The sequence below is a fragment of the Onychomys torridus genome, chromosome 21 (genome assembly GCF_903995425.1).
Source record: "Onychomys torridus chromosome 21, mOncTor1.1, whole genome shotgun sequence".
Classification (NCBI taxonomy): Eukaryota; Metazoa; Chordata; class Mammalia; order Rodentia; family Cricetidae; genus Onychomys; species Onychomys torridus.
In genome coordinates, this window is record NC_050463.1 from 47843671 (window position 1) to 47864771 (window position 21101).

Consider the following 21101-nt stretch of genomic DNA (forward strand, 5'->3'; position numbering starts at 1 on the left):
ACCCACCAGGCACATTGGCCCAACCCGCCAAGGCCTCCCGAGCACCCTATCATTCCACCTGTCAGATACACAGAATCATACAATGTCACCTTATGTCTCTGGCTTCCTTCCCTCTACATAGTCAAGGTTCATCTGTGTTGTATTCTGGGCACTTCTTTCCTCCATGGTCATTCATTCATTCATTCATTCATTGACAGGGTCTCATGTAGCCCAGGCTGGTTCTCTATATAGCCAAGGATGACCTTCAACTTTTGCTCCTTCCTAGGAGCTCCTTCAACTTTGCCTCTACCTCCTAGGAGCACCGGGGTTATGGGTATGTGCTACCACATCGGTTTACACAGTGTTGGGAATTAACATCCCACCCCACCCCCGCCTCCCTGGTGCTAGGCAAACACTCTACAAACTCAGCTACACCCTCAGCCCCAGCTCTTTTTTTTTTTTCCTCCCCCACAGTTCTGGGGATTGAATCTGGGCCCCCACACATGTCGGGCCAACAGTGAGTTATAGCCTCAGCACTGCTTCCCCTGGTAACTTACAAGTGTTTATCCCCTCAACACAACGTTACTGCGGCCCACACAGGGGCATTTCAAAAGGACACCACAAGGGAGGGAGGGAGGGAGGGAGGGAGGGAGGGAGGGCACTACTTACTTGCACTGGGCATGAAAGTACTTGATCAGGTTCTGAAGCAAATCCACCCCCTTTTTAACCTTGATTTCATTCACCTTCAGCAGATACTGCGGAGAAACAGGAAAGGGCATTGCAGAAAACAGCAGACGGAGCTTCTGATGACCTTCTGAAACAGGGTCTCCAGTAGCCCAGGCTAGCCCTGAACTTGCAATACAGTCAAGGAATACCTTGAATTTCTGATCCCCTCGCTTCCACCTCTCAAGGGCTGGGATACAGGCGTGCAACCCCACACCTGGCTTATGCAGGGCTGGAGACAGACCCCAGGGGCCTAAGTGTGCATGCTACCAACTGAGCCACGCCCCTGTTCAAGACTGACTTTTTCTTGACTTTTTTAACAGCTTGTAGACCAGGCAGAGCTTGTGGTAGGTGCTAGGTACATACATGACTAAAATGCTATGATGGCCAGGTAATCCCATGTTTAAGAACCACATATCCTATTAACTAGACAGTCTACCATATTCAGCCAGAACATCTAGCTTACTCTAGAAGCATGGGAGGAGAATGAATGGGCATGTCTAACTGTCTTGGATCTTCCTATGTATCTTCCTCTATTCAGGTCCTGCCGTGAAATAATCCTTCTGTACACTGTGTGAATATATGTCGCTGTGACTGGTTTAGTCAACAAGCTGACTGGCCAATAGCTGGACAGGATACAATTGGGTGGGAAAGCCAAACTGAGAATAATGGGATGAGGAAGAACAGAGTCTGGAGTCACCAGCCAGACGCAGAGGGAGGAGGTGAACGTGCCGTGCTAATAAAGGTACCACCATGTGGCAGATTGTAAATAAAAAATATGGGTTAACTTAATATATAAGAGCTAGTTAGTAATAAGCCTGAGCTATTGGCCAAGCATTTGTAAATACTCTTAAGTCTCATTGTGTTTATTTGAGAGTGGTTGCAGGACAGGAAAACTCCGCCTACAAGGTCCTGGACTGAGGTCAATGGCATTTGCACCACCACGCCCAGCTTCAAGTCCCTTTGTCAGCTCCTTGTCTTCAACACTAACTGCTAGCGTTCAGTAGCTGAGAATTTGTTACCATGCTGCTGACCCAAAGCACTTCCCCCCTAAACATGAGTGCTAAAAAGGTGAGTTTTAAGTTAAATCGTATCAAAGCCTCTTCCAACCCAGAGGGTCCACTAAGGACCACTCAGCAGGAAGCCCAGACATTATAAGATGCATCTGTCCCTTCCTAAAACTATATGGCGGAACAGGGCTCTATAAACTACCCTTCCCCTCGCTGTGAGGTGGTGGTATGGAGAGATGGCTCAGCGGTTAAGAGCGCTGGCTGTCCTCTCAAAGGACCTGGGTTCAATTCCCAGCACCCACATGGCAGCTCACAACTGTCTGTAACTCCAAGATCTGACACCCTCACACAGACATACATGCAGGCAAAGCACCAATGCACATAAAATAAAAATAAATTATTTAAAAAAAAAAAAAAGGAAAAGGAAAGAATCCTGAGCACATCTCCTCTTCGAGACAGGATGGCCCAGGAAAACCTGCTAACCTGAGGTAAGCCCTGTGAGTTCCCAGCTGTCTCAGGATGAGCCCAAGTCCAGGGACCCTCCTAGGCCAGCCATGCAGGCCAGTGAGGGGACAGGAAGCCGCTCTGAAACCGTAACAACAAATTTTCTTCTCTCTGTAAGAACTGCCTATGTGTCCTGTTCTCCTTCCTTTTTGATAGTTAGTCACTGTTAATTGGATATCTGGCAACGGACCAAAATGATACAATCATTAATAAAATGTTTGGCAACGTATCAAGACTTAAAATGTGTACGCTCTTTGACCCGGAAATTCTACTTACCGGAACTTATTATAAGAGACAATCCATAAAGCATACAGAGAATCGGAAGGAAGGCTTACAATGGCTTTTTTTTTTTTTTTTTAAAGTAGTGCCCTGTTTAAGGGGTATAACAAGTACCACTGGGCAGGGATTACACTAATGTAGACTCCAGGGGAAGACGGGGCCTTTTCACACACACACACTCACAGAAGCCTTCACGCTCCTTGGTCTCTGATCTTGATAAAGGCTCCTGGGTGTCAGTTCCCCGTCTACAGGACATACAACAAGGCCATAGGAAGCAAGAGCCTCAGGCAGGTGATGTCTGGGAACTGGACAGCAAGGATGCTGTGGGCACCATGAATGTCTTCAGGCTGCCTCTTCATGCCTCCCTTTCACTGACTCCATAAGTATAATAGAACTCTCTTTTGTTTGTTTGTTTGTTTTCAAGACAGGGGTTCTCTGTGTAGTTTTGGTGCCTGTCCTGGATCTCACAGAGATGTGCCTGCCTCTGCCTCCCGAGTACTGGGATTAAAGGCCCGTGCCACCACCACCCGGCTGAAATAGAACTCTTAAAAGCATCAAAACAGTTTTCTAGCCAGCTCTTGAGAAAGTATAGGAAGCCAGAGAAGTTATTCTTAAGATCTCTCTTCTAAAAACAAAAAAAATTTTCTGTGTGGGAGTGGGGTGGGGTGGGGTGAGTGTGGACGCAGGTCTATCTGGAGGCCGGAAGAGGGTGTCGGATCTCTCGGAGCTGGAATGACAGGAGTTGTGGGCAGCCTGAGCTGGGTGCAGGGATCCAAACTCAGGTCCTCATGATGGAGCAGCAAGTGCTCTGAATCCTGTCTCCTCCAGTCCCTCTCTCTCCCTTTAATCAAGGCTGGTGTCAGACTGACCTAAGCCCACACACCAGGAGGGAGCTAGGAGTCCTCTAAGGAAACAAACCTTTGGCCCAGAAATGCAATCCCGTTGTCGGGGAAGCCACGGGTCTCCCGAGAAGACCACGCGCTGGAGAGCAGGTCTGTGCCTGTGGCTCGGCCTGCGCCTCCTGTCCCTCCTCAGCGCCTCACCTCACACATCTGCAGCTGGAAGAACCGTCTTTCCTTTTCCATTTCCTCCGCGATCTCAGCCCCGCTAATTTCAGTCCGGATCATCCCATGGAGCTTGGCGTGCTCCTTTTTCTCCTTTTCTATTTTGGTTCTGTGTGCGAGGAAAGAGCAAGGTTAAGTCAAGGGGCCGCGCGGCCCAGCACTCGCCGCTGGACAGCCTCGGAATCATCTGCCCAGACGAACGCTCGCCACGCTCTTCAGAGCAGGCGACCTCTTAACCAACTGCCCGCTGTCAGAAAACCTGTTCAGACTTGGCCTTCCCACTGCTCACTCAACAGGTACTGCCTAAGCACCTGCTGGCTCCAATCTCCATCCGAGGAGACACAAGGCCACACCCCCTTACACTAGCTTGTCAGCCTCTCTCTGGAGACTGCCACTGGCAGCCTCTGCCCCTCATCTAGCAAAGTCAGTCTCACTACAGTATCACGTCCTTCATCCGTTCTCTCCCTTCATGACCCTTCCCACGGTGATGTCACGCTGAGCTACATTACCTAAATGTCATGTGTGCGGTTCAGGTATAAACCGATCGGCTGGGCACACACCCAGAGCCAAGGCAAATGGCGTCACAGAGTCACATCAGCCACAGAAAGCACTTCCTGCTGAGCCTCAGGTCACACACGGAGACACGGCTGGCATTTTCTTTAAAAGCTGTTTGATGATTAAACAGGCTACCTGCTGGTTCCCCCTCACAGGAGGCAGAGTGCATGTGTGTGTGTGTGTGTGCGCATAGGTCTGTCTGGGTGTGTACATGGAAGATGCAAAGATATCAGCCCTCTGCTCTCATCTGAGCACACGAGGTAAACCTCACGCTCTGAGGGTGACCAGTGTGTCAAGAAGCAGGAGGTCATCTGGTGGAGACACTGTCCAGTGAATTCAGGCACCTTAATGGACCACGGGGCACTACAGCTTCCAGACTCCTCACGCAATTCTGCGGCCACTGGCCATGTATCTAAATATTCAGTCCAGAGCGACTGTGGAGGAATCCTTCAGGCATCTCAAACCTAGTTATTACACATGGCGAGGCCTCTCGGGATAGAAGAACTACTTAGGTTGTGTGATATTTTGTTTGTGTTCTGACAAATAAAGCTTGCCTGGAGATCAGAGAGTGGAGCTAGCCACTAGTTAACCATAGAGGAGGCCAGGTAGTGGGGGCACACGCCTTTCATCTCAGCACTTGAGAGGCTCAGGGCCTTTTATCCCAGCACTCGGAAGGCAGAGACAGGAAGTGATAAGGCGGGGCAAAGACAGGATCTCGGCCCTTTCGGTAGGAGGATCCAGAGAGGTAAGAAGTCACTGGTGGCGTCTTCCCCGTCTATAAGGTTATTACCCCGATATTTGACTCCTGGTTTTTACTGATCAGACTTGTAGGTTCACACTTCACTTTTCGATGTATCCTAGGTTTGCTTCGAGTTTAAAAGGCTCTGTCGCCTCCACGCCAGGCTGACTCTCAAACTAGGTGGTTCTATCCTTATGCTGAGCTGGTAAAGCTTCTTCATCTTGGAGAGTGTGAAGCCTTCCTCCCCACAGGGTTCTCTGGCATCTGCCCCGCTCCCACCACCCACAGCGCTAAGCAAGTTCTTGGGTAAGGAGCAATGTGCAGGGACAGCCGGACAGCAGTTAGTCAATCCCGCTCCTGACCCCGGCTTGAGACCCTCTTGCTAGGTGAGCAAGTGACAACCCCCAGCAAGTAGTAGTAGCAATGTGCTTCCATCACTGAACTTAGCAAGGCTAAAGGAGGCTAAGTGGCCAGGGATAATGGTTGGGAGTCTCCCTGTGTTGAACAGATCCCCAGGCAATCTCCAGACAGAAATGTAGCATTTCCACAGGTGGAAGGAATATCAAGGTGTGTGTTTTGTGATTGCTCATTAATGGGAGGAAAACCCCAGGGTGGCTTTAAACAAAAAACAACAACTAACCCAGTTAAAACACTTAGAGTGGCATCTGAAAGGATTTCCTTCCTGGTACCCTCCTCTTCACCAGATGGCACCGTAGGAAAGCGTCTCATTCAGGAAATGCCTCCAGCCCCCGGGCAGATTACAAAGTCAACACAACCACTTAAAAGAATTGTCGATTTCTCCAGCATTTAAACAGCTGAAACCCTCGAGGACCCCCATCACTAGCTTTTTCTAGCTGGCCTTATTCTCCATGCCTTTGGAATGAGAAACGGATAAGAAGTGTTTTAGCTGCCTGAGGTTGGCCAGGAGAGGACTGACCTTCAGCAGAGACCGAGGAACCCCAACACTACATGCGAACCCCAACACTACATGCCTCCCTAGCAACAAAGAAACCAAGTAAAACCCAAGCACTTGAGGCTTACAGTCCTACAAACAAGAGATTTAGTATTTCAGATAAACAGAGGCTCAAAGCTAAGAGCACACTTCAAAACAAAACAAACAAACAAACAAAAAACAACTTTGTGTGTGGAGGTATGCCTGTTTCTGTGCACGGATCCTGGCAGGAACTCGGAGGTCAGAGGTTGTCCTCAGGTGTCAGTCAGTCCTGGTGTGAGACAGGGCTCTTGTTTGCCGCTGTGTAAGGGGCAACCTCGCCCACCAACTTCCGTCTCCACCTCCCATCTTTCCCTAGGAACTCTGCGATCATGGACACACTCCTGCAGCTGGCTGTTTACATGAGTTCTGGGGACTCAAATTCGGGTGTTTGCATTTACATGGTCAGTGGTTTGCCCCCTGAGCCATTTCCCCAGCTCTAGAAGTTTGTTTGTTTAATGAATCACCGGGAAGACATGATGTGAAAAAGTGTTCCATGACCCCCCAAGACACCACAGCGCTTGCTGGAAGAAGCCACCATCTCCAAACTCAGAGTACAGGTACACCTGTCATCATGAGATAGCTTTAGGCAAATTCTTTCCTGGGTTAGGTTTCTTCGGACAATGCCTTCAAGCACCAAAAACCTGACTTAAAATTGAAATCAGAAATTCCCTATATATACTTTAAAAAATTAAAAAAAATAAAGACACTCACATTTTGGTTTCATAGTCCTTCCAAGCTTTATCAAAGGGTTTTTTCAGATCCTGTAAACAGAGGGGTGGTGAGTAAGTTTAGTTAATCATTAACTTCTGTGCAAGGCAAACACCGTATCCCTAGACTGGTACGGCACAGGCTCTAGCCTCTGAACGAAGTCATGCGTGGGAGCCAATTAAAAAGAAGAACCAGGTGCCTTTGAGCCTAGGGATGGACTGACCAGCCTTTCCTTCTTTTCTTTCTCTTTTGAAATATGCATTATATAATATACAACACAACACAAAAGCAGGCCAAACAGCATGCCCATCGTCCATGCTCACGTCCATCTCTACCCTATTCTCCTCTGTCTCCCTGGGCTGTCTGTCCTTCTGCACTCAGTGTTTATAGAGCTGAAGAGTCTTGTTCTCTTAATAAAGGCTTGTCTAGTATTTAAATTTTTTTTTTTTTTTTTTTACTGAGGCCTCAAGTCTGTCACAAGGTTCCCACACGGTCTGTTTCCCTTCAACAAGATTCTTTTCTGTGTTTAATTTTTGTGTCTCCAGTGGCCATGGAAGGTCTTCGTGAAATTGCCCTCCTGCTCCTGAGAGCCTGGCACATGGTGTGCGGATCCATGCTTCCGCTACAGGACACCTCTTTCCTCTGAGGAAGGCAACCTCCTACCCCTTGCTGCTCTGTTTGTTGGTTTGTTTCCTGGTAAATCAGTTGGCCTGATTTCCGGGCCTGCATGGAGAAAACATGTAATGACCCTGGGTCCTATTAGCTCTCTCCTTTGAATGCTTTGCAAGGGACACAGCGGGAGGTTTAGGCCAAGGTCCCCAAGATGGTCCAGACAGGCTTCCAGATGTGCCTAGATGAGACCCGGAAATCACATGCACACACAGACCTGGGTCTCTCAAGGACCCTAGCCAAACATCCCTCCAGCCCTGAGGACTAATAATAGTTCCTGCAGTATTTACTAAGTACTACAAGGCCTCGGCTGCATAAGTGTCCAGGCCTGTCCAAACAGCCAGCGTCCTCCGGAGGGTAGAGACACGTAGTCAGTCACGCTTATGAGACTTTCTGTCCCTGCTAGGATCCTTTTCCTAGGAATACAGGGGCAACACACGCAGCAACTAGGAAACCAGATGCCGCCGCCGCTCCTCCGTGCTGCGGGGGCACCGAGGGACCCCTCTGGCGCCTTAGCCTGAGCTTGCAGCACCAGCAACAGAAGAACCCACAGGCCAGGAGGCACCGTGGCTGCAGCATGCGGCGGCAGCAGCATCCAAACGTCAAATTAAGGGAAACCAAGCAGACGCCATCCCTGTGGCCGCAAGCGCTGGGTGGGGTGCAGCCAACGCCGCCGTGACTCCCGTGATGTCAGAACACCAGGACTCGGCTCCTACCCCTTTCACGCCTTTCAGATCTCCTTTCAGCAAACTGTCCAAAGGGAAGGAGATGATGTTGTTCATATTCTGAATCTAAAAGGGAAGAACAGAGACGACATTCAACATCCTTTCTAACCCAAGCGAAGACGTCCTTCATAATACTCTCCTTTCACGGCCAGCCAGGCCAGCATGGTGTGGTGGCCTTACCCACTCCCTCTTTCTTCGTCACAAGTGAGCACATGGCTAATGAAAGACCCGGATGTGTACGCTTCCACACAGGAACCTTCTATTGTTAAGTTGTGCCAAGTTATTACAATGCGTAAAGCCTAAACCTGTCTGAGAACCATCAATCAATGAGAGAATCATCACTCATGAGCCTGGGACAAAGGGGTACATACAACCTACTTCCTAACGACACTGCTGTAGGCCCACTGGAGGCTCTGGGGGCCCGGCCAGCATGCTCCCAACATAGGAAGGAGATGCAGGCCGAGCCAGAGGATTCTGTCTGCTGGGAAGGCGTGTGAGTGAAGAAATGACTATGCAGAGGTGGGGTGGGGGGTGGGGGGTTAAATGGTACAGAGCAAAGAAGGGCTGTGTGTCAGGGAGTGTGTGAGAGGGTGCATGTGTGAGTGTGGTGCGGTTATGAGTGTCTGGAGAGTGTGTATGTGTATCCGTCTGCCGCTGGCCAAAGGTGAAAGCCAAAAACTGTCAGAAGAGTAGGAGTCAGGGAGCCAGCCCCTCACTCGCCCTGCCGCAAGAAGCTAGAAATGCTGTCGTGAATTGTCACCATGGAGCGAGTCTTAGGGAGTCAAAACCTCTTGACACACTCGGGGTTCGCCATGAGCAAGCAGGGCTGCTTACAAGGGCAGATCAAATGCGAGCTAGGTGTAAACAGCAAACTTCTGGCCTGGAAGCACAGATGAGGGCCCTGAACCCCAAGATGCCTTCCCACATGGGAAACCAACCTGAGACACGCTTCCGTCCTCCCTCCCTGGGAGGCAGGGCTCAGCCTACCCCCTGCCATCCACCAGCACAACCTCTGCAGGAGCATGTCAGCAGGTCCCCTGTCTCTGTCACAGGAATGGACAGGAGACAGGAAGAGGGACCACAGAACTTCTGCATTCCTGTTCAACCCCAGTGAAGGGAACTTAATTTTCAGTATAGACATCTTGAACAGGGAGATAAAACATAGGCACCATTTAAAAAGACAATCTGGAATATATCTGGGCTTGGTAGAACGCGCCTTGAATCCCAGTACTCAGGAGGCAGAGGCAGGCGGATCGCTGTTGAGTCCCAGCGCATCCAGGACTGCATAATGAGACCCCTATCCCCAAAACAGAAGATTAATTTGGAAAGTGGGTTAGCAGATACTAATTTCAGCATCCCAGACTTTAATTCCTGGATGTGTACTGGCCTGTGGACGGCATGGTAAGTGTGAGAAGGTCAGAGAGAGACTTATGGGAGCGGTTCTCTCCTTCTACCATGAAGGTCCTGGGGATTAATAAACTCGGGTCCTTAAGCTTGGCCGGCAGCCGGCATCTGTACCTGCTGAGGCATCTCCTCAATATATAAAACTTTTGGGTGAGCTTGGAACTCACGTGAACAATACTGCAAAAGCATATAATGATGCTGGCCTTAAAAAACAAACAAAAAACAAAGACCTCACAGCCAAGCGAGAACCTGCCATTTCCAAGATGATGCTCTGAGTAACCGCTGCTTTGGTATGAAGGGAGTCAGCGTTTGTCACGGGCCTGGCATCAGCCCGAGGCACACTGTAATCTGCCGTGACCTGTAAGGATTAACCTTAAGGGATCAACTTCAAGATACGGCAAAGCTCGGCTGAAAGTGAGGTCTGTGGATGATGAGGGTAAGGAACCAGCCTTGGCCTGTGATGAATCCCTGGGAGCCATCGCACCTGGGTTTCCACTGTGCCGGAACACAGGGCTCTGCAGAGAGCACCCCTCCCTCCTGCAGGGCCAAGGACCAGGGCTGACACCGTGGGGAGCTCTAGGCTACACAGCCATCCCTGTGCCTGTCATCTCCACTGACCGGCTGCTTCACCGGGGAGTGGTCCCCAAGGCCTCTGCTCTGCACCACGCAGCCAGGCTAGGCCAAGTAGTCTCTGCCTATCAGGTACTTCCACGACCACACCCATGTCCCGGCCACCCCCACGCCTCAGCCGTCCCTTCTCCGTACAATGGCTCCCTGCCACAGACTTCTAGGCCCTGGCTGCCCCAAGCCCTCCTTCACAGCCCTACCAGAATTACCTGGGACCGCGTTGCTAAGGGATACCGGACTGCTTATCTGTGCACGAGGCGACTGCCCCACCCCCCATGCATCTTGTCCACCGCTTTTCATGTCTCCATTCAGCCTCTGGGACTCTGCTTCCCCGATTCTGTGCTTGTCCTCAATCTGTCCCCTGGCTGCAATGTCCTCTCTTGCCCTTGCTGTTCAGCGCTATATCCCTCCCCGCAGACCTCAACGGCCACCTTTCCCAGAAGAAACCGATCACCCCTCCTTTTCCCCATCATCCCCCAGGCCTTCCCTGTTCTGAATGTCTTCTAGCACTTGGCAGGCCCTACCTGCATCTGGTCTGTTCTAAAACACGGCGCCCCAAGCCATCTCTGACGGCCCCACCGCTCCGAGCATGGGGCGTGGCCCAAGAGTGAGACCATCCACAAACTTCCTCTGACCATCTAGACATGAGGCTTCAGTTCCAGGGTGAATCACACCTCTACTTTAAAACCAAATGTAGCACACTGGAGGCTGAGACGGAAGGATCCCAAGTTCAAAGCCAGTCTGGACTATTGTCTTAGTCAGGGTTTCTATTGCTGTGATGAAACACCAGGACCAAAAGCAAGTTGGGGAGGGAAGGGTTTATTCAGCTCACATTTCCACATCATAGTCCATCACTAAAGGAAGTCAGGACAGGAACTCACACAGGGCAGGAACCTGGAGGCAGGAGCTGATGCAGAGGCCATGGAGGGGTGCTGCTTACTGACTTGCTCCCCATGGCTTGCTCAGCCTGCTTTCTTATAGAACCCAGGACCAGCAGCCCAGGGATGGCCCCACCCACAATGATCTGGACCCTCCCCATCAATCACTAAGAAAATGTCCTAGAGGCTTGTCTACAGCCCCATCTTATTGAAGCCTTTTGTCAGTTAAGGCTCCCTCCTCTCCAGTGGCTCTAGCCTGTGTCCACAGAGATCCGCCTGCCTCTGCCTCCCCAGTGCTGGGATTAAAGGCGTGTGCCGCTGCTGCCCGGCTCCATCCGAACTATTTTATTTTACTTCTGGGCCTTAAAACTCTTCACACCTCACCATGGCCCACAAAGCGGTGTCTCAGCTGCCCCACGCTCCACCCTAGAGAGCCACCTACCTACCTCTCAGGACCCAAGGTCTAGGACACGTGTGGGAGGTGGCGCTAATGGACCGCATGGCGTCCTGCCCTCCAGAACAGGTGCCCACTGCCTGTGCCTCTCCACATCTACACAACTGAGCCTCACGTCCGGAGTAAGTCCCTCCCATGGCTCGTGGCCTAACGCACCAGACAGGATGCCATTTCCACCCATGCGGAAGTTCTGGAGGCCGATGCTTTCGGCGCATGGTTTAAAATGTTTTAAGCAGGACTACTGAGGTGTCATTCACTTCACAAACCACACACATTTAGAAATGTGCTAGGAAAAAATGAAGGTCATAAGACCCGTGAAATCATGTCACGATGCAATGCACAATACCAACCACCTCCCAGACTTGCTTGTGTTCATACCTGGTCCCTAGGCTCCTGTCACCGCAAAAGCTCCCACCTTCCGGCATTTCTTAGAGGTGGAATCATTAGTACACACTCCTCGCCATCTGGCTCCTAGAGAATCATTTCCTTGGGATTCATTAGTGCTGATGTATCTACCCATGCTCCCTTCCTCCTTAATGCTAAGGTCTCCCCCTCCAGTGTTTGGACACGCCACGATTCGCTCATCCTGCCGTGGATAGATTTTTGAGTGGCTTCCAGTTTAGGCATGACGATCAATACCACAAATGCCGACGCAGTCATCACGTGTGGGGCAGGGGCTCTTCCAAAGACAGTCAGGGTATCCTTCTTACAAAGTGATGTTTGAGCAGAGTTTGAAGTCGGCAAGGCAGAGAACCATGAGAGTCTGGTGGAACATTCTTGGCAGATAAAATGGCTAACACAAAGGCCCTCGGCAGAATTGTGCCCGGCGGTCTCAGAGGACAGTTCTCTGTGTTCCTTCTCGAGTTTCTTGCCCAAAAGAACAAGCACCCAAGCAGAAAGTTTTGGGAGAAGAAATGGCTGGAATAGGCCAGCAAATGGCGCATGGGCATTTCATCTCACAACCACCTGAGAAGTGCGCCCTGCTCTCCCCACAGAAGAGATACGGAAATGGGGTTAGGGCCTTCACCTTATCCCCCGATCACACAGCGAGGAATCGGTAGAGCTGGGCCAAGAACTGTGAAGTCGGAGGCTCTTTTCAAGGTTTCACAATGAGAACATTTCAAAGCATCCCAGCCCCTTCCTCCCAGAGTAAGGCTCTCACCTCACGGAACAGCCAGGTTGGAGCCATCTCCACCATTGCACGCAAGCTGGCCATCACATGTACACCAGGAAACTTCCTAAGCAAAACTATCTGGCCCACTTTTGTTCTTGATATAGCTAGGCTGTAGATGCTGATGCCTTAGTCTATCTAACACACACACACACACACACACACACACACACACACACACACACACACGAGCTGGGGAATGTTCCTGTCTACACAGGGGAGCCTAGTGGGCAGATGCCCTCTATCCTGTCTTTCTGGCAGCAAAGCCACCTTGTAAGTTGATTTATAAAAAGGTGAGAGAAAGCCCAGGCTGATCTTGAGTGTTTAACACAAACTGAAAGACCAAAATGAAGCCAGCTGCCAAAAACACCATTGACTGTCACATCACAGTACGAGAGGGACAGTGTTCAAGGCTGCTAGGACTCCAGGAATGCCAGTGGCCTGCAAAGCACACAGTAGGTGCTCATCAGGACAGAGGATGGTGGTGCCGTGGATGGAGCTCACCGGCCTAGACAACACCAGCCTGTGCACAGCAAGTGTCCAGGTCCCCAGCAGCCTATCTTCCCTCCCACACAGTGTTACCCACTTTCTCAGACTTTGCCAGGATGTGGCGCACACCTTTAACCCCAGCACTCAGGAGGCAAAGGTTGGTGAGGTGGCACACCCCTCTGCCCGGCACATCATATACTAAAGCTGCTCATCCAAACTGAGCCGATTTCGCCTGCTTTGAAGACTCGCTGCTATGGTGTCTTCTAATTCCAGGCAGCTGCACAGCCATGATGACGAGGGGTTGCGATGCTTGGTGGAACTCCTGGTTCCCCTTCTGGTGTTGAGAGAATGGAAATCCCACAGCTCAGGGTCACAGAGGCTCTCACGCTGTAACTCCGCCCCCAGCCCCGCCCCCTGGCTCCTGTCCTGATGGGACTCTGGTTCTGTGACTGTGAAGGCCTTCTCCACTTCCCATTCTCAGAGGTGAGGACATTTATCTGCAGCTGACCTTGCAAAAATCAGTCCTGGTTTGAAGCTTGTCGTTGGAAAAGTCCCTTCTCGCCGCAGAAGTGGTCCTCGGGAGATCTCTCCAGAATTCTCAGGAGTCTAAGAAACCACGCTGCCTTTACAACCTGTTTAATGTCACTGTGTTGGATGTCTGAAGCTGCCTGTTTCCTCTCTTTATTATGCCCCGACTGTTCAGGCTTTTTAAGGGTGAGAGTCTCACGTCGTTAGGAAGAAAATCTCATTTCATACCAAGCCGGCCTTCTCTGGAACTGTTCCAACTGCTCCGGGAGCATCCTTCCAGGTCTCCAAACAGGCGGGTGGTAATTATTATTCTTTTTGGAAAGAGGTGGAGCTGAGAGTCTCAACTATACAGAGCTGCTTTTTAAATGTCCGTGGGAGATCAAAGAAAAGGCCCTGAAAAGGCGGGATGGGGCAGGTGACCCAAAACAAGACTTGAAAGCACCCCCCCCCAAAAAAAAAGGTGAGTTCTCCCACAGTCAGCTCAGAAGTTGTGGCTCAGCATTCCTATGGCTGACAGCGTCCACACCATGGTGAGTGCTGATTTAGGCTCATAGAAGATTTTTCTCTGTCTTCATCTTTGCTGGGAAATAAGACCAACAATCCGCACCCCACGAAGGGAAAGCTTTGAAACTTAAAGTGAGGCACATGCCCTCACAGTTCCCGGGGCAAGGTTTCGTGAGTTCACGGGTCCTAACAACCGTCTAGGCGCACAGCAAGCCTTCCCCACTTGTTCAGTTCGCCTCCACACTGGCCACGGGAGGCACGCCATCATCTCACTGTCCATTCAGCCGGGAACCCAGACCTCGGGCTGTCTGCACGTCTCTCCACCACACTCAACCCTGCACCGCTTTCTCTCACTTTCTATCCTTCTGCGCTCTCCGCCTCCCCAAATGCCAACAAGCAGCCTCCTCCGAGGTCAACAGTGGGAAGGCCCATCTCAACAGCTAAGGCCCTGTAAGTCGCTTAGCCCATGCACCCCATGTTCATGGGGTGGTAGGACAAGCTCTCCCGTGCTACGGGTCACTAGAAGCAAAGGAAATGGAGTGTCTTTAACACCAAACCGTGGATGTTTACCATGCCCTGCCCTGAGACTCCCACTCTGCTGTAGTAGAATATTTTAAAGTGTGTTACTTTTGTTGATGTTGCATTTGTTTAACTCTGTGAGGCTGTGTTACTGTGCCTGTCTAAAACACCTGATGGTCTAATAAAGAGCTGAACAGCCAATAGCGAGGCAGGAGAAAGGCTAGGTGTGGCTGGCAGGCAGAGAGAATAAACAGAGGGGAAAATCTGGGAAGGGAAACCTAAGAGCTAGCAGCCAGAGAAGGAGCAGAAGAACATCAGGGGCCAGCCACCCAGCTATACACACAGCAAGCCACGGAGTAAGAGTAAGATTTATGGAAGTAAGAGAATGGGAAAAGCCCAGAGGTAAAAGGTAGATGGGATAATTTAAAGTTAAGGAAAGCTGGCAAGAAACTAAGCCAAGCTAAAGCCGGGCATTCATAATTAAGAATAAGCCTCTGTGTGTGAGTTATTTGGGAGCTGGGTGGCGGCCCCCCAAAAGAATAATAAAACAAACAATAACACTCTGCACAAAGTCTGGCAGCAACTGCAGTTGGTGCCAGTTTTCAAGTACCTACAAGTGGTAAAGCCACCGTCTGGTGAGCACCAGACACAGCGTCGGGGCCCTGCTCTGTCTGCTCTACTCTCCACTTTTACGGAAAATAAAAGATGAGGAGAACCGCTCTGGGTTAGCTGTGCAACTGTCTAGAGGAGTGACCCCAGCCCCAAGGTGTGGAATGTTGCAGGTGGCCAAGCGCTCCGGTCCTCTGTAGAGAGATTTCAGTTCTGTACTGCATCCGGGCCCTCCGGTATTCAATCAATAAAGCAGGTGTAAAACTGACTTAACTGATGGGATTGGTATAAGGATTCAATGAGCTAAAAATCGGCAAAGCACCTGGCTGGTTTTCCTCTCTATCTAAAAAGGCTGAGGAAGGCCACAGAGACGAGTGAGCAAGCATTTTAAAAGCCAGTTGCCGGGGGATGCGGGGAGAGCGTGCAAGCGCCTCCCCACCCACCTCCAACATCCCCAGCTGAGAGGCAGACCCCTCTCCATCCTCAACTGCCTTTCACTGCCCACCTTCCCGCCCTAACTCCATCCACTTCCTCCTTTTCTGATTCCTTCTTCTGTTGCTAAAGCGCATCCTGTTTAGAGAAATGATGCATGGGAGGTAAACGTCTGGAGCTTTGTGTGTGTGATAACGTCTTTAATCCTAGGTTCAAACTCAGCGGCTTGGGCCTGAGGCCTGGCAGTCATTTTTCCCTCAGTATTTCAAGGTATTGACACCTTAGAGTTCCCAAACAGTGATGCTGCTGCATCCAAAGCTAGCTGGCAGAGCCATCCTTCCTAATTGACATTTTTTCCTTCCGTTCTTGATCTGTTTTCTGGAAGATTATTTTTTTCTACCCAATCTTGTCAGATTGATTGTGTGTGTGTGTGTGTGTGTGTGTGTGTGTGTGTGTGTGTGTGTGTGTGACATGCAGAATGCTTAAATGCAGATGCCCATGTGCAGGGATCAGAGGACTGACGTGGGCGTTGGTCCTCAGATACCTTCTGTATGGACTGGGCTTCTTATTGCTCTGGAACTTTACCATGTAAGCCAGACTAGCTGGCTTGTCAGCTTCTGGTGATCCATCTGGCTTTGCCTCCCATCTTGCCTTCAACGAAGTTACAAGTGCACTTTATACATGGAAACTGGGAATCCGAACTTACACCCTCATGCTTAGGAGGCAAACGTTGTACCAATACCAACTAACCCATCTCCTCGGCCCCCAGGTTTTTATGGCTTTTTGTGTTTTTTGTTTTGTTTTGTTTTCCAAGACAGAGTTTCTCTGTGTAGCCCCTGGGTGTCCTGGAACTCACTCTGTAGACCAGGCTGGCCTTGAACTCAGAGATTCTCCTGCCTCTGCCTCCCGAGTGCTGGGGTTAAAGACGTGCCACTGATGCCTGGCTCCCCCCAGATTTTTAATTGTATACTTTCAAACACTAATGGCCTCCCACACCCCCAACTCCTCCAATAACCAGAAACATGCCACGGTCCCCATGCATATGCAGGGTTTCTTCAGGTCTCCCTGAGGTGAAGCTGAGTACGCATCTATTTCAATGTCTTCTGCCCTCTGCATCCCTCTCTTTCTCCCATGTCCTTTTTCCTGCTTGCTCCGGTCTCTCACCCTTGAGGACACTTCTCTGTGCTTGAAAGTCAAGCTCTGGGAAGCTGACGGCCACTCAGCGTAGCACAGTGACTTTTCCCCTGGGAAACCCCGCCACCGTCAGCCTCTAGAGAGCTTCACCCTGGTTGTGCAAAGGAGGCCCTTCCTCCCCTTTGAACCACCCGCTATGCTTGTCTGCCACAACCCTGGGGGAAGCAGATCCCAGAGGCAGCAGGCAGCCTGCCACTGTGTGGGACAGGGACAAAGAGTGGCAGGTTTTATACCGCCAAGAGGTTTCAAATTCAGTCAAGTTCAAACAAACTGGCAGCCAAGCACACAAAACCACCTAAGCACTGTGGCAGCTGTGTGCTTGTAAGAAACCATTTTCAGGCTAGCACAGGGAGAGAGGGACAGGGCCTGAACGATCCTGCTCCCTGCCCTTCCTGTAATAAACTCATACCGCACTCCCTGCTTCCCACCCACTGACGCTGCCCCAGCCACCACCCCCTTCGCAGCCGCCACCACCACCTCCGGGATGAGCTGTTTCTTCACTTGTCAGGAGCTGAGAGGAGAAATGAAAACATTAGCTGCCTATGACCTCCGTGACCTCTGCGGAGAGCAGCACTGAGGCCTGCCCTGCCAGAGCCTTCGGGAGAAGCTGGGGGAGGGAAACAGGAAGGAAATGCTGGAGAGATCTCTAGGGCCCACCCCTCTTGGGGAAAACAATCACCCACCAGGGCAGGATCACAAACCTTCTCGCCGGCTTCTTGGGAACCCTGTTCCCACAGCAGGGACAGCACTGAGCTGCAAGTACCAGAAATGGCCGATCCACCCCCATGCTGCCAAGCAATGGCCACGGGTGTCCGCCCTGTCGTTCTCTGCTCACGGAGCCAGCCCTTTCTTTCAGTACTGAAGTCGTTTCATCCATGGTAATTCTGTGCTTTGAGTATAGGTTACCTTGCTTCCTAAGGTAAATCTGAATTCTGTTCATTAGATATTATCAACCTGGATGCCCACTCTCACACGGTGGTCTGAGTAGCCCCCATAGGCTCAGATATTTGAATGTTCAGTCCCCAGTTGGTGGAACTGTTTGGAAGGATTAGGAGGTGTGGTTTTGTTGGAGGAGGTGTGTCGTGAAAGGTGGGCTTTGAGGTTTCAAAAGTCCAATTCATTCCTGGTTAGCCCTGTCCCTCTCTGCCTCATGTGGCACGTGGATCTCTCAACTGTTGCTCCAGCACCATGCCTGCCAGCCTCTTGCCATGCTCCCTACCATGATGGTCACGAACTCTAACCCTCTAGGACTATAAGTCAGCCAGCCCCCAATGAACTTTCTTCTATAAGTTGCCTTGATCATGGAGTCTCTTCCCAACCACATGAAAGTATACAAGACACCACCCAGAACATGCTAGTCTTCATTTTTAAAACTATTAGAAACTAAAGTCAGGGGCCCTGAAGAAGATGAGAGAATTTAACCATTCCATCCTGCACCTGACAGTTTAAAGTGCCCAGCTAAACTTAAGTCATATTAAAGAAAAAAAAAATTAAAACTGTAAACTTTGTTCCAAAGGTACCGACTGTGAATACGCAGAAAGTATAGTCATTTCAGGTTCTGCAGGAGCCAGAGAATATCTCCCTGGGCGATCAGAATCGAGCTCTCCTGGCCAGCTGTTGGGCCATCTTCTCAGGGGCGGTATGACAGGCATTCACACACCACAGCTGCACACACAGGGAACACTCACCAGGTTTTTGAAGAGCGCCGTCAACTCCTTGGTGAACACGGAGAACTTGAGAAAGGCACTTCCTAAGTCTGGGTCATCCCTGCAGACACAGTTGCCCCCGATCTTCTCCAGAGCCTGGGTGTACTGCTCCTCGTTCTCCACGTGTGCTGCAAGAGCAAGCAGAGGGGCCGTTAATGCCCCTGCCTGGCAGTCACTCCCTGGACCACCAGGTCCTTCCCGGTCGCAAATAAGACCAAACACGTCCCTGGAATTAAACATGGAGCATGTCCTCAGAATACACACTGAAGAAAAGTCAGGAAGCATCGTTCCTAGTCCAAAATCAAACCCCTGTGCGGGAAGAAGCAGCCAGTGACATGAGAGAAAGCGTCCCATCAGGTTCCCCCACCTTCGGCACACCAGAAGACGCTCTGATACCCCATCTCTCCATGGCTTCCCAGAATACTCCTCGGCCCCATCACCGCATTACACTAGCCACAGGTCTAAGAGGGGGTCCTAGCCCTTCTTAGAAATACAGAAGATGCTCCCGGGCGGTGGTGGTGCACGTCTTTAATCCCAGCACTTGGGAGGCAGAGCCAGGTGGATCTCTGTGAGTTCAAGGCTAGCCTGGGCTACAGAGTGAGTTACAGGAAAGGCGCAAGCTACACAGAGAAACCCTGTCTCGAAAAAAAAAAAAAAAAAGATGCCAATCAACTCCTCCCCCACTAAAGCTCAGGACAATCAGTCATAGACACATGACACTGTCACCTCCTTACAGAGAGACTACGGTGCTCTCTGAAGCCTGGGCTGGGCCACAGGAGCCAGCTTGTTCCACGGTGTCACGGTGGTGTCTGTGTTCTGTGCCTCCCAGCCCAGCCCCCACTCACTCAATCCACTTACCCTTCCTCCATGACACTCTAACGACTGTCCTATGCCCTGGGTGTCTGAGTTTGTACCTCTCCTCTCCTTAGACTCACATGTCACCCTGGAACTGTCAAGTGAGTCTGTTCTCATCCACTGGAGGCACCGTGTCCTTGGCCTCCATTGGCACCTGAATGTTTGTGGGAAGGCCAATGTGGACTAGCAAACACTGGAGAAAATTAAATTTCGATGCCTCAGTCTTTTTATTTTGAAAAGCATTCCAGGGCTGGGGATGTGGCTCAGTGGCAGGGTGCTTATTTAGCATGTACAAAACCCTGAGGGTTAACTCTCAGCACTGGGGTGGGGGAAGTTCCAGAAAGAGGCCCAGGAATTCTAGATAATTAAATTCTTGACTACATTGAGCAAGAAAATTAAGACACACGCTCACATGTGTGTCCCCCCCACATGCATGTATGTATCCTCCTGAAGTGTGTTGTTATCAAGCAAATAAAGACACACACACACACACACACACACACACACACACACACACACACACACACGCACGTACCCTCCTGAAGTGTGCTGGTATCACAAGGGAAGCCCTCGGAAGATCCAGGCCCCAGTTGCATGGCTGCCAGTAGGCATCTGTGTGACAAGCAGGTCAGAGTAACCCTCACTAAATCCACTCTATTGGGTTCCTGAAGGACAGAAGCTCGCTGGCCTCTGGGGCTGGAATTCAGAAAGATTCAATGCAGGGTAAGGACGCACAGTGCACACAACCACCACCACCACAAACAGCAGTAATGATGTCAGCAAACATCGCTATGGAGCATAAACGGCCGCTTTCTACACTTCCAACTTTCCCATACACTGCTAGGAAACGGGGGCTAACAGAGATCAAATAAGCAATCCCAGGAAACACTGCAGAGCAGCACAGCTTCAACCTAAATGTGTCCGATTCCCCAGCCCGTTCCTCCCTTCACCTTCCCCGCTGCACAGGTGATTCATGTCTAAAAATAGCCTACCTTGGGCCAGCCAGCTAGCTCAGCGGGTCAAAGTGCTTTCTAGGCAAACCTGACAGCCAGGGTTCAAATCCCAGACCCCAGGGAAAGGTGGGAAGAGAGAACAGATTCCGCCATGTTGACCTCTGATCTCTTTATGTGTGCTGTGGCACGCATACGCTCACGCACAACAATAAATAACATTTTAAAAATAAAAAAATAGTTCACCTTGATAAAGCGAAAAGCACTTAATTTTTAGATTTTGTTTTGTTTTGTTTGTTTTGTTTGTTTGTTTGTTTGTTTTTCGAGACAGGGTTTCTTTGTGTAGCTTTGTGCCTTTCCTGGAACTTAGTAGACCAGGCTGGCCTCGAACTCACAGAGATCCACCTGCCTCTGCCTCCTGAGTGCTGGGATTAAAGGTGTGCGCCGCCGCCACCCGGCTTCTAATTTTTAGATTTTTAAATTCCATTTCACAGAGATTACTAATCCCTAAGCATAACTATAGCTATCTATATGCGTATGTATAACTCTAACACATGGGGTGCACAATGAAGAACATACCTTCCCCAACCACATACTTTTTTTAAACTATCTCAAAGTTGTTAGGCAAGGCATAGACAGGCCCGATGTGGTTGCAGCCCAGAGCGGATGGCCACAGCAGGTATCTGGTTCTGGCCACCCACTGGGTGTGAAAGACAAGGAGCAGCTTCTGCTGCTTCACTGCTCTGGGGTCTGCCTGGAAACCCAGGCCAGTGATGCCCAAGGGGTGCATGTGCGTGCTCGTGTGTGTGTGTGTGTGTGTGTGTGTGTGTGT

General features: G+C 50.6%; 1 protein-coding gene across 9 annotated transcripts in view; it reads right to left on the reverse strand.

Annotated features, from left to right (window-relative positions):
• The window catches only part of Asap2 (ArfGAP with SH3 domain, ankyrin repeat and PH domain 2), a 155922-nt gene that overhangs the window by 62532 nt on the left and 72289 nt on the right, over positions 1 to 21101 (reverse strand). For all 9 annotated transcript variants that reach the window (XM_036170344.1, XM_036170340.1, XM_036170339.1 and 6 more), the window contains exons 3-7: positions 18447 to 18592; positions 7941 to 8015; positions 6559 to 6608; positions 3539 to 3668; positions 649 to 734 (exon numbers count right to left, since the gene is read on the reverse strand). In XM_036170344.1, coding sequence (XP_036026237.1) covers positions 649 to 734; positions 3539 to 3668; positions 6559 to 6608; positions 7941 to 8015; positions 18447 to 18592 — 487 coding nt within the window. The remainder of the gene's footprint in view (positions 1 to 648; positions 735 to 3538; positions 3669 to 6558; positions 6609 to 7940; positions 8016 to 18446; positions 18593 to 21101) is intronic.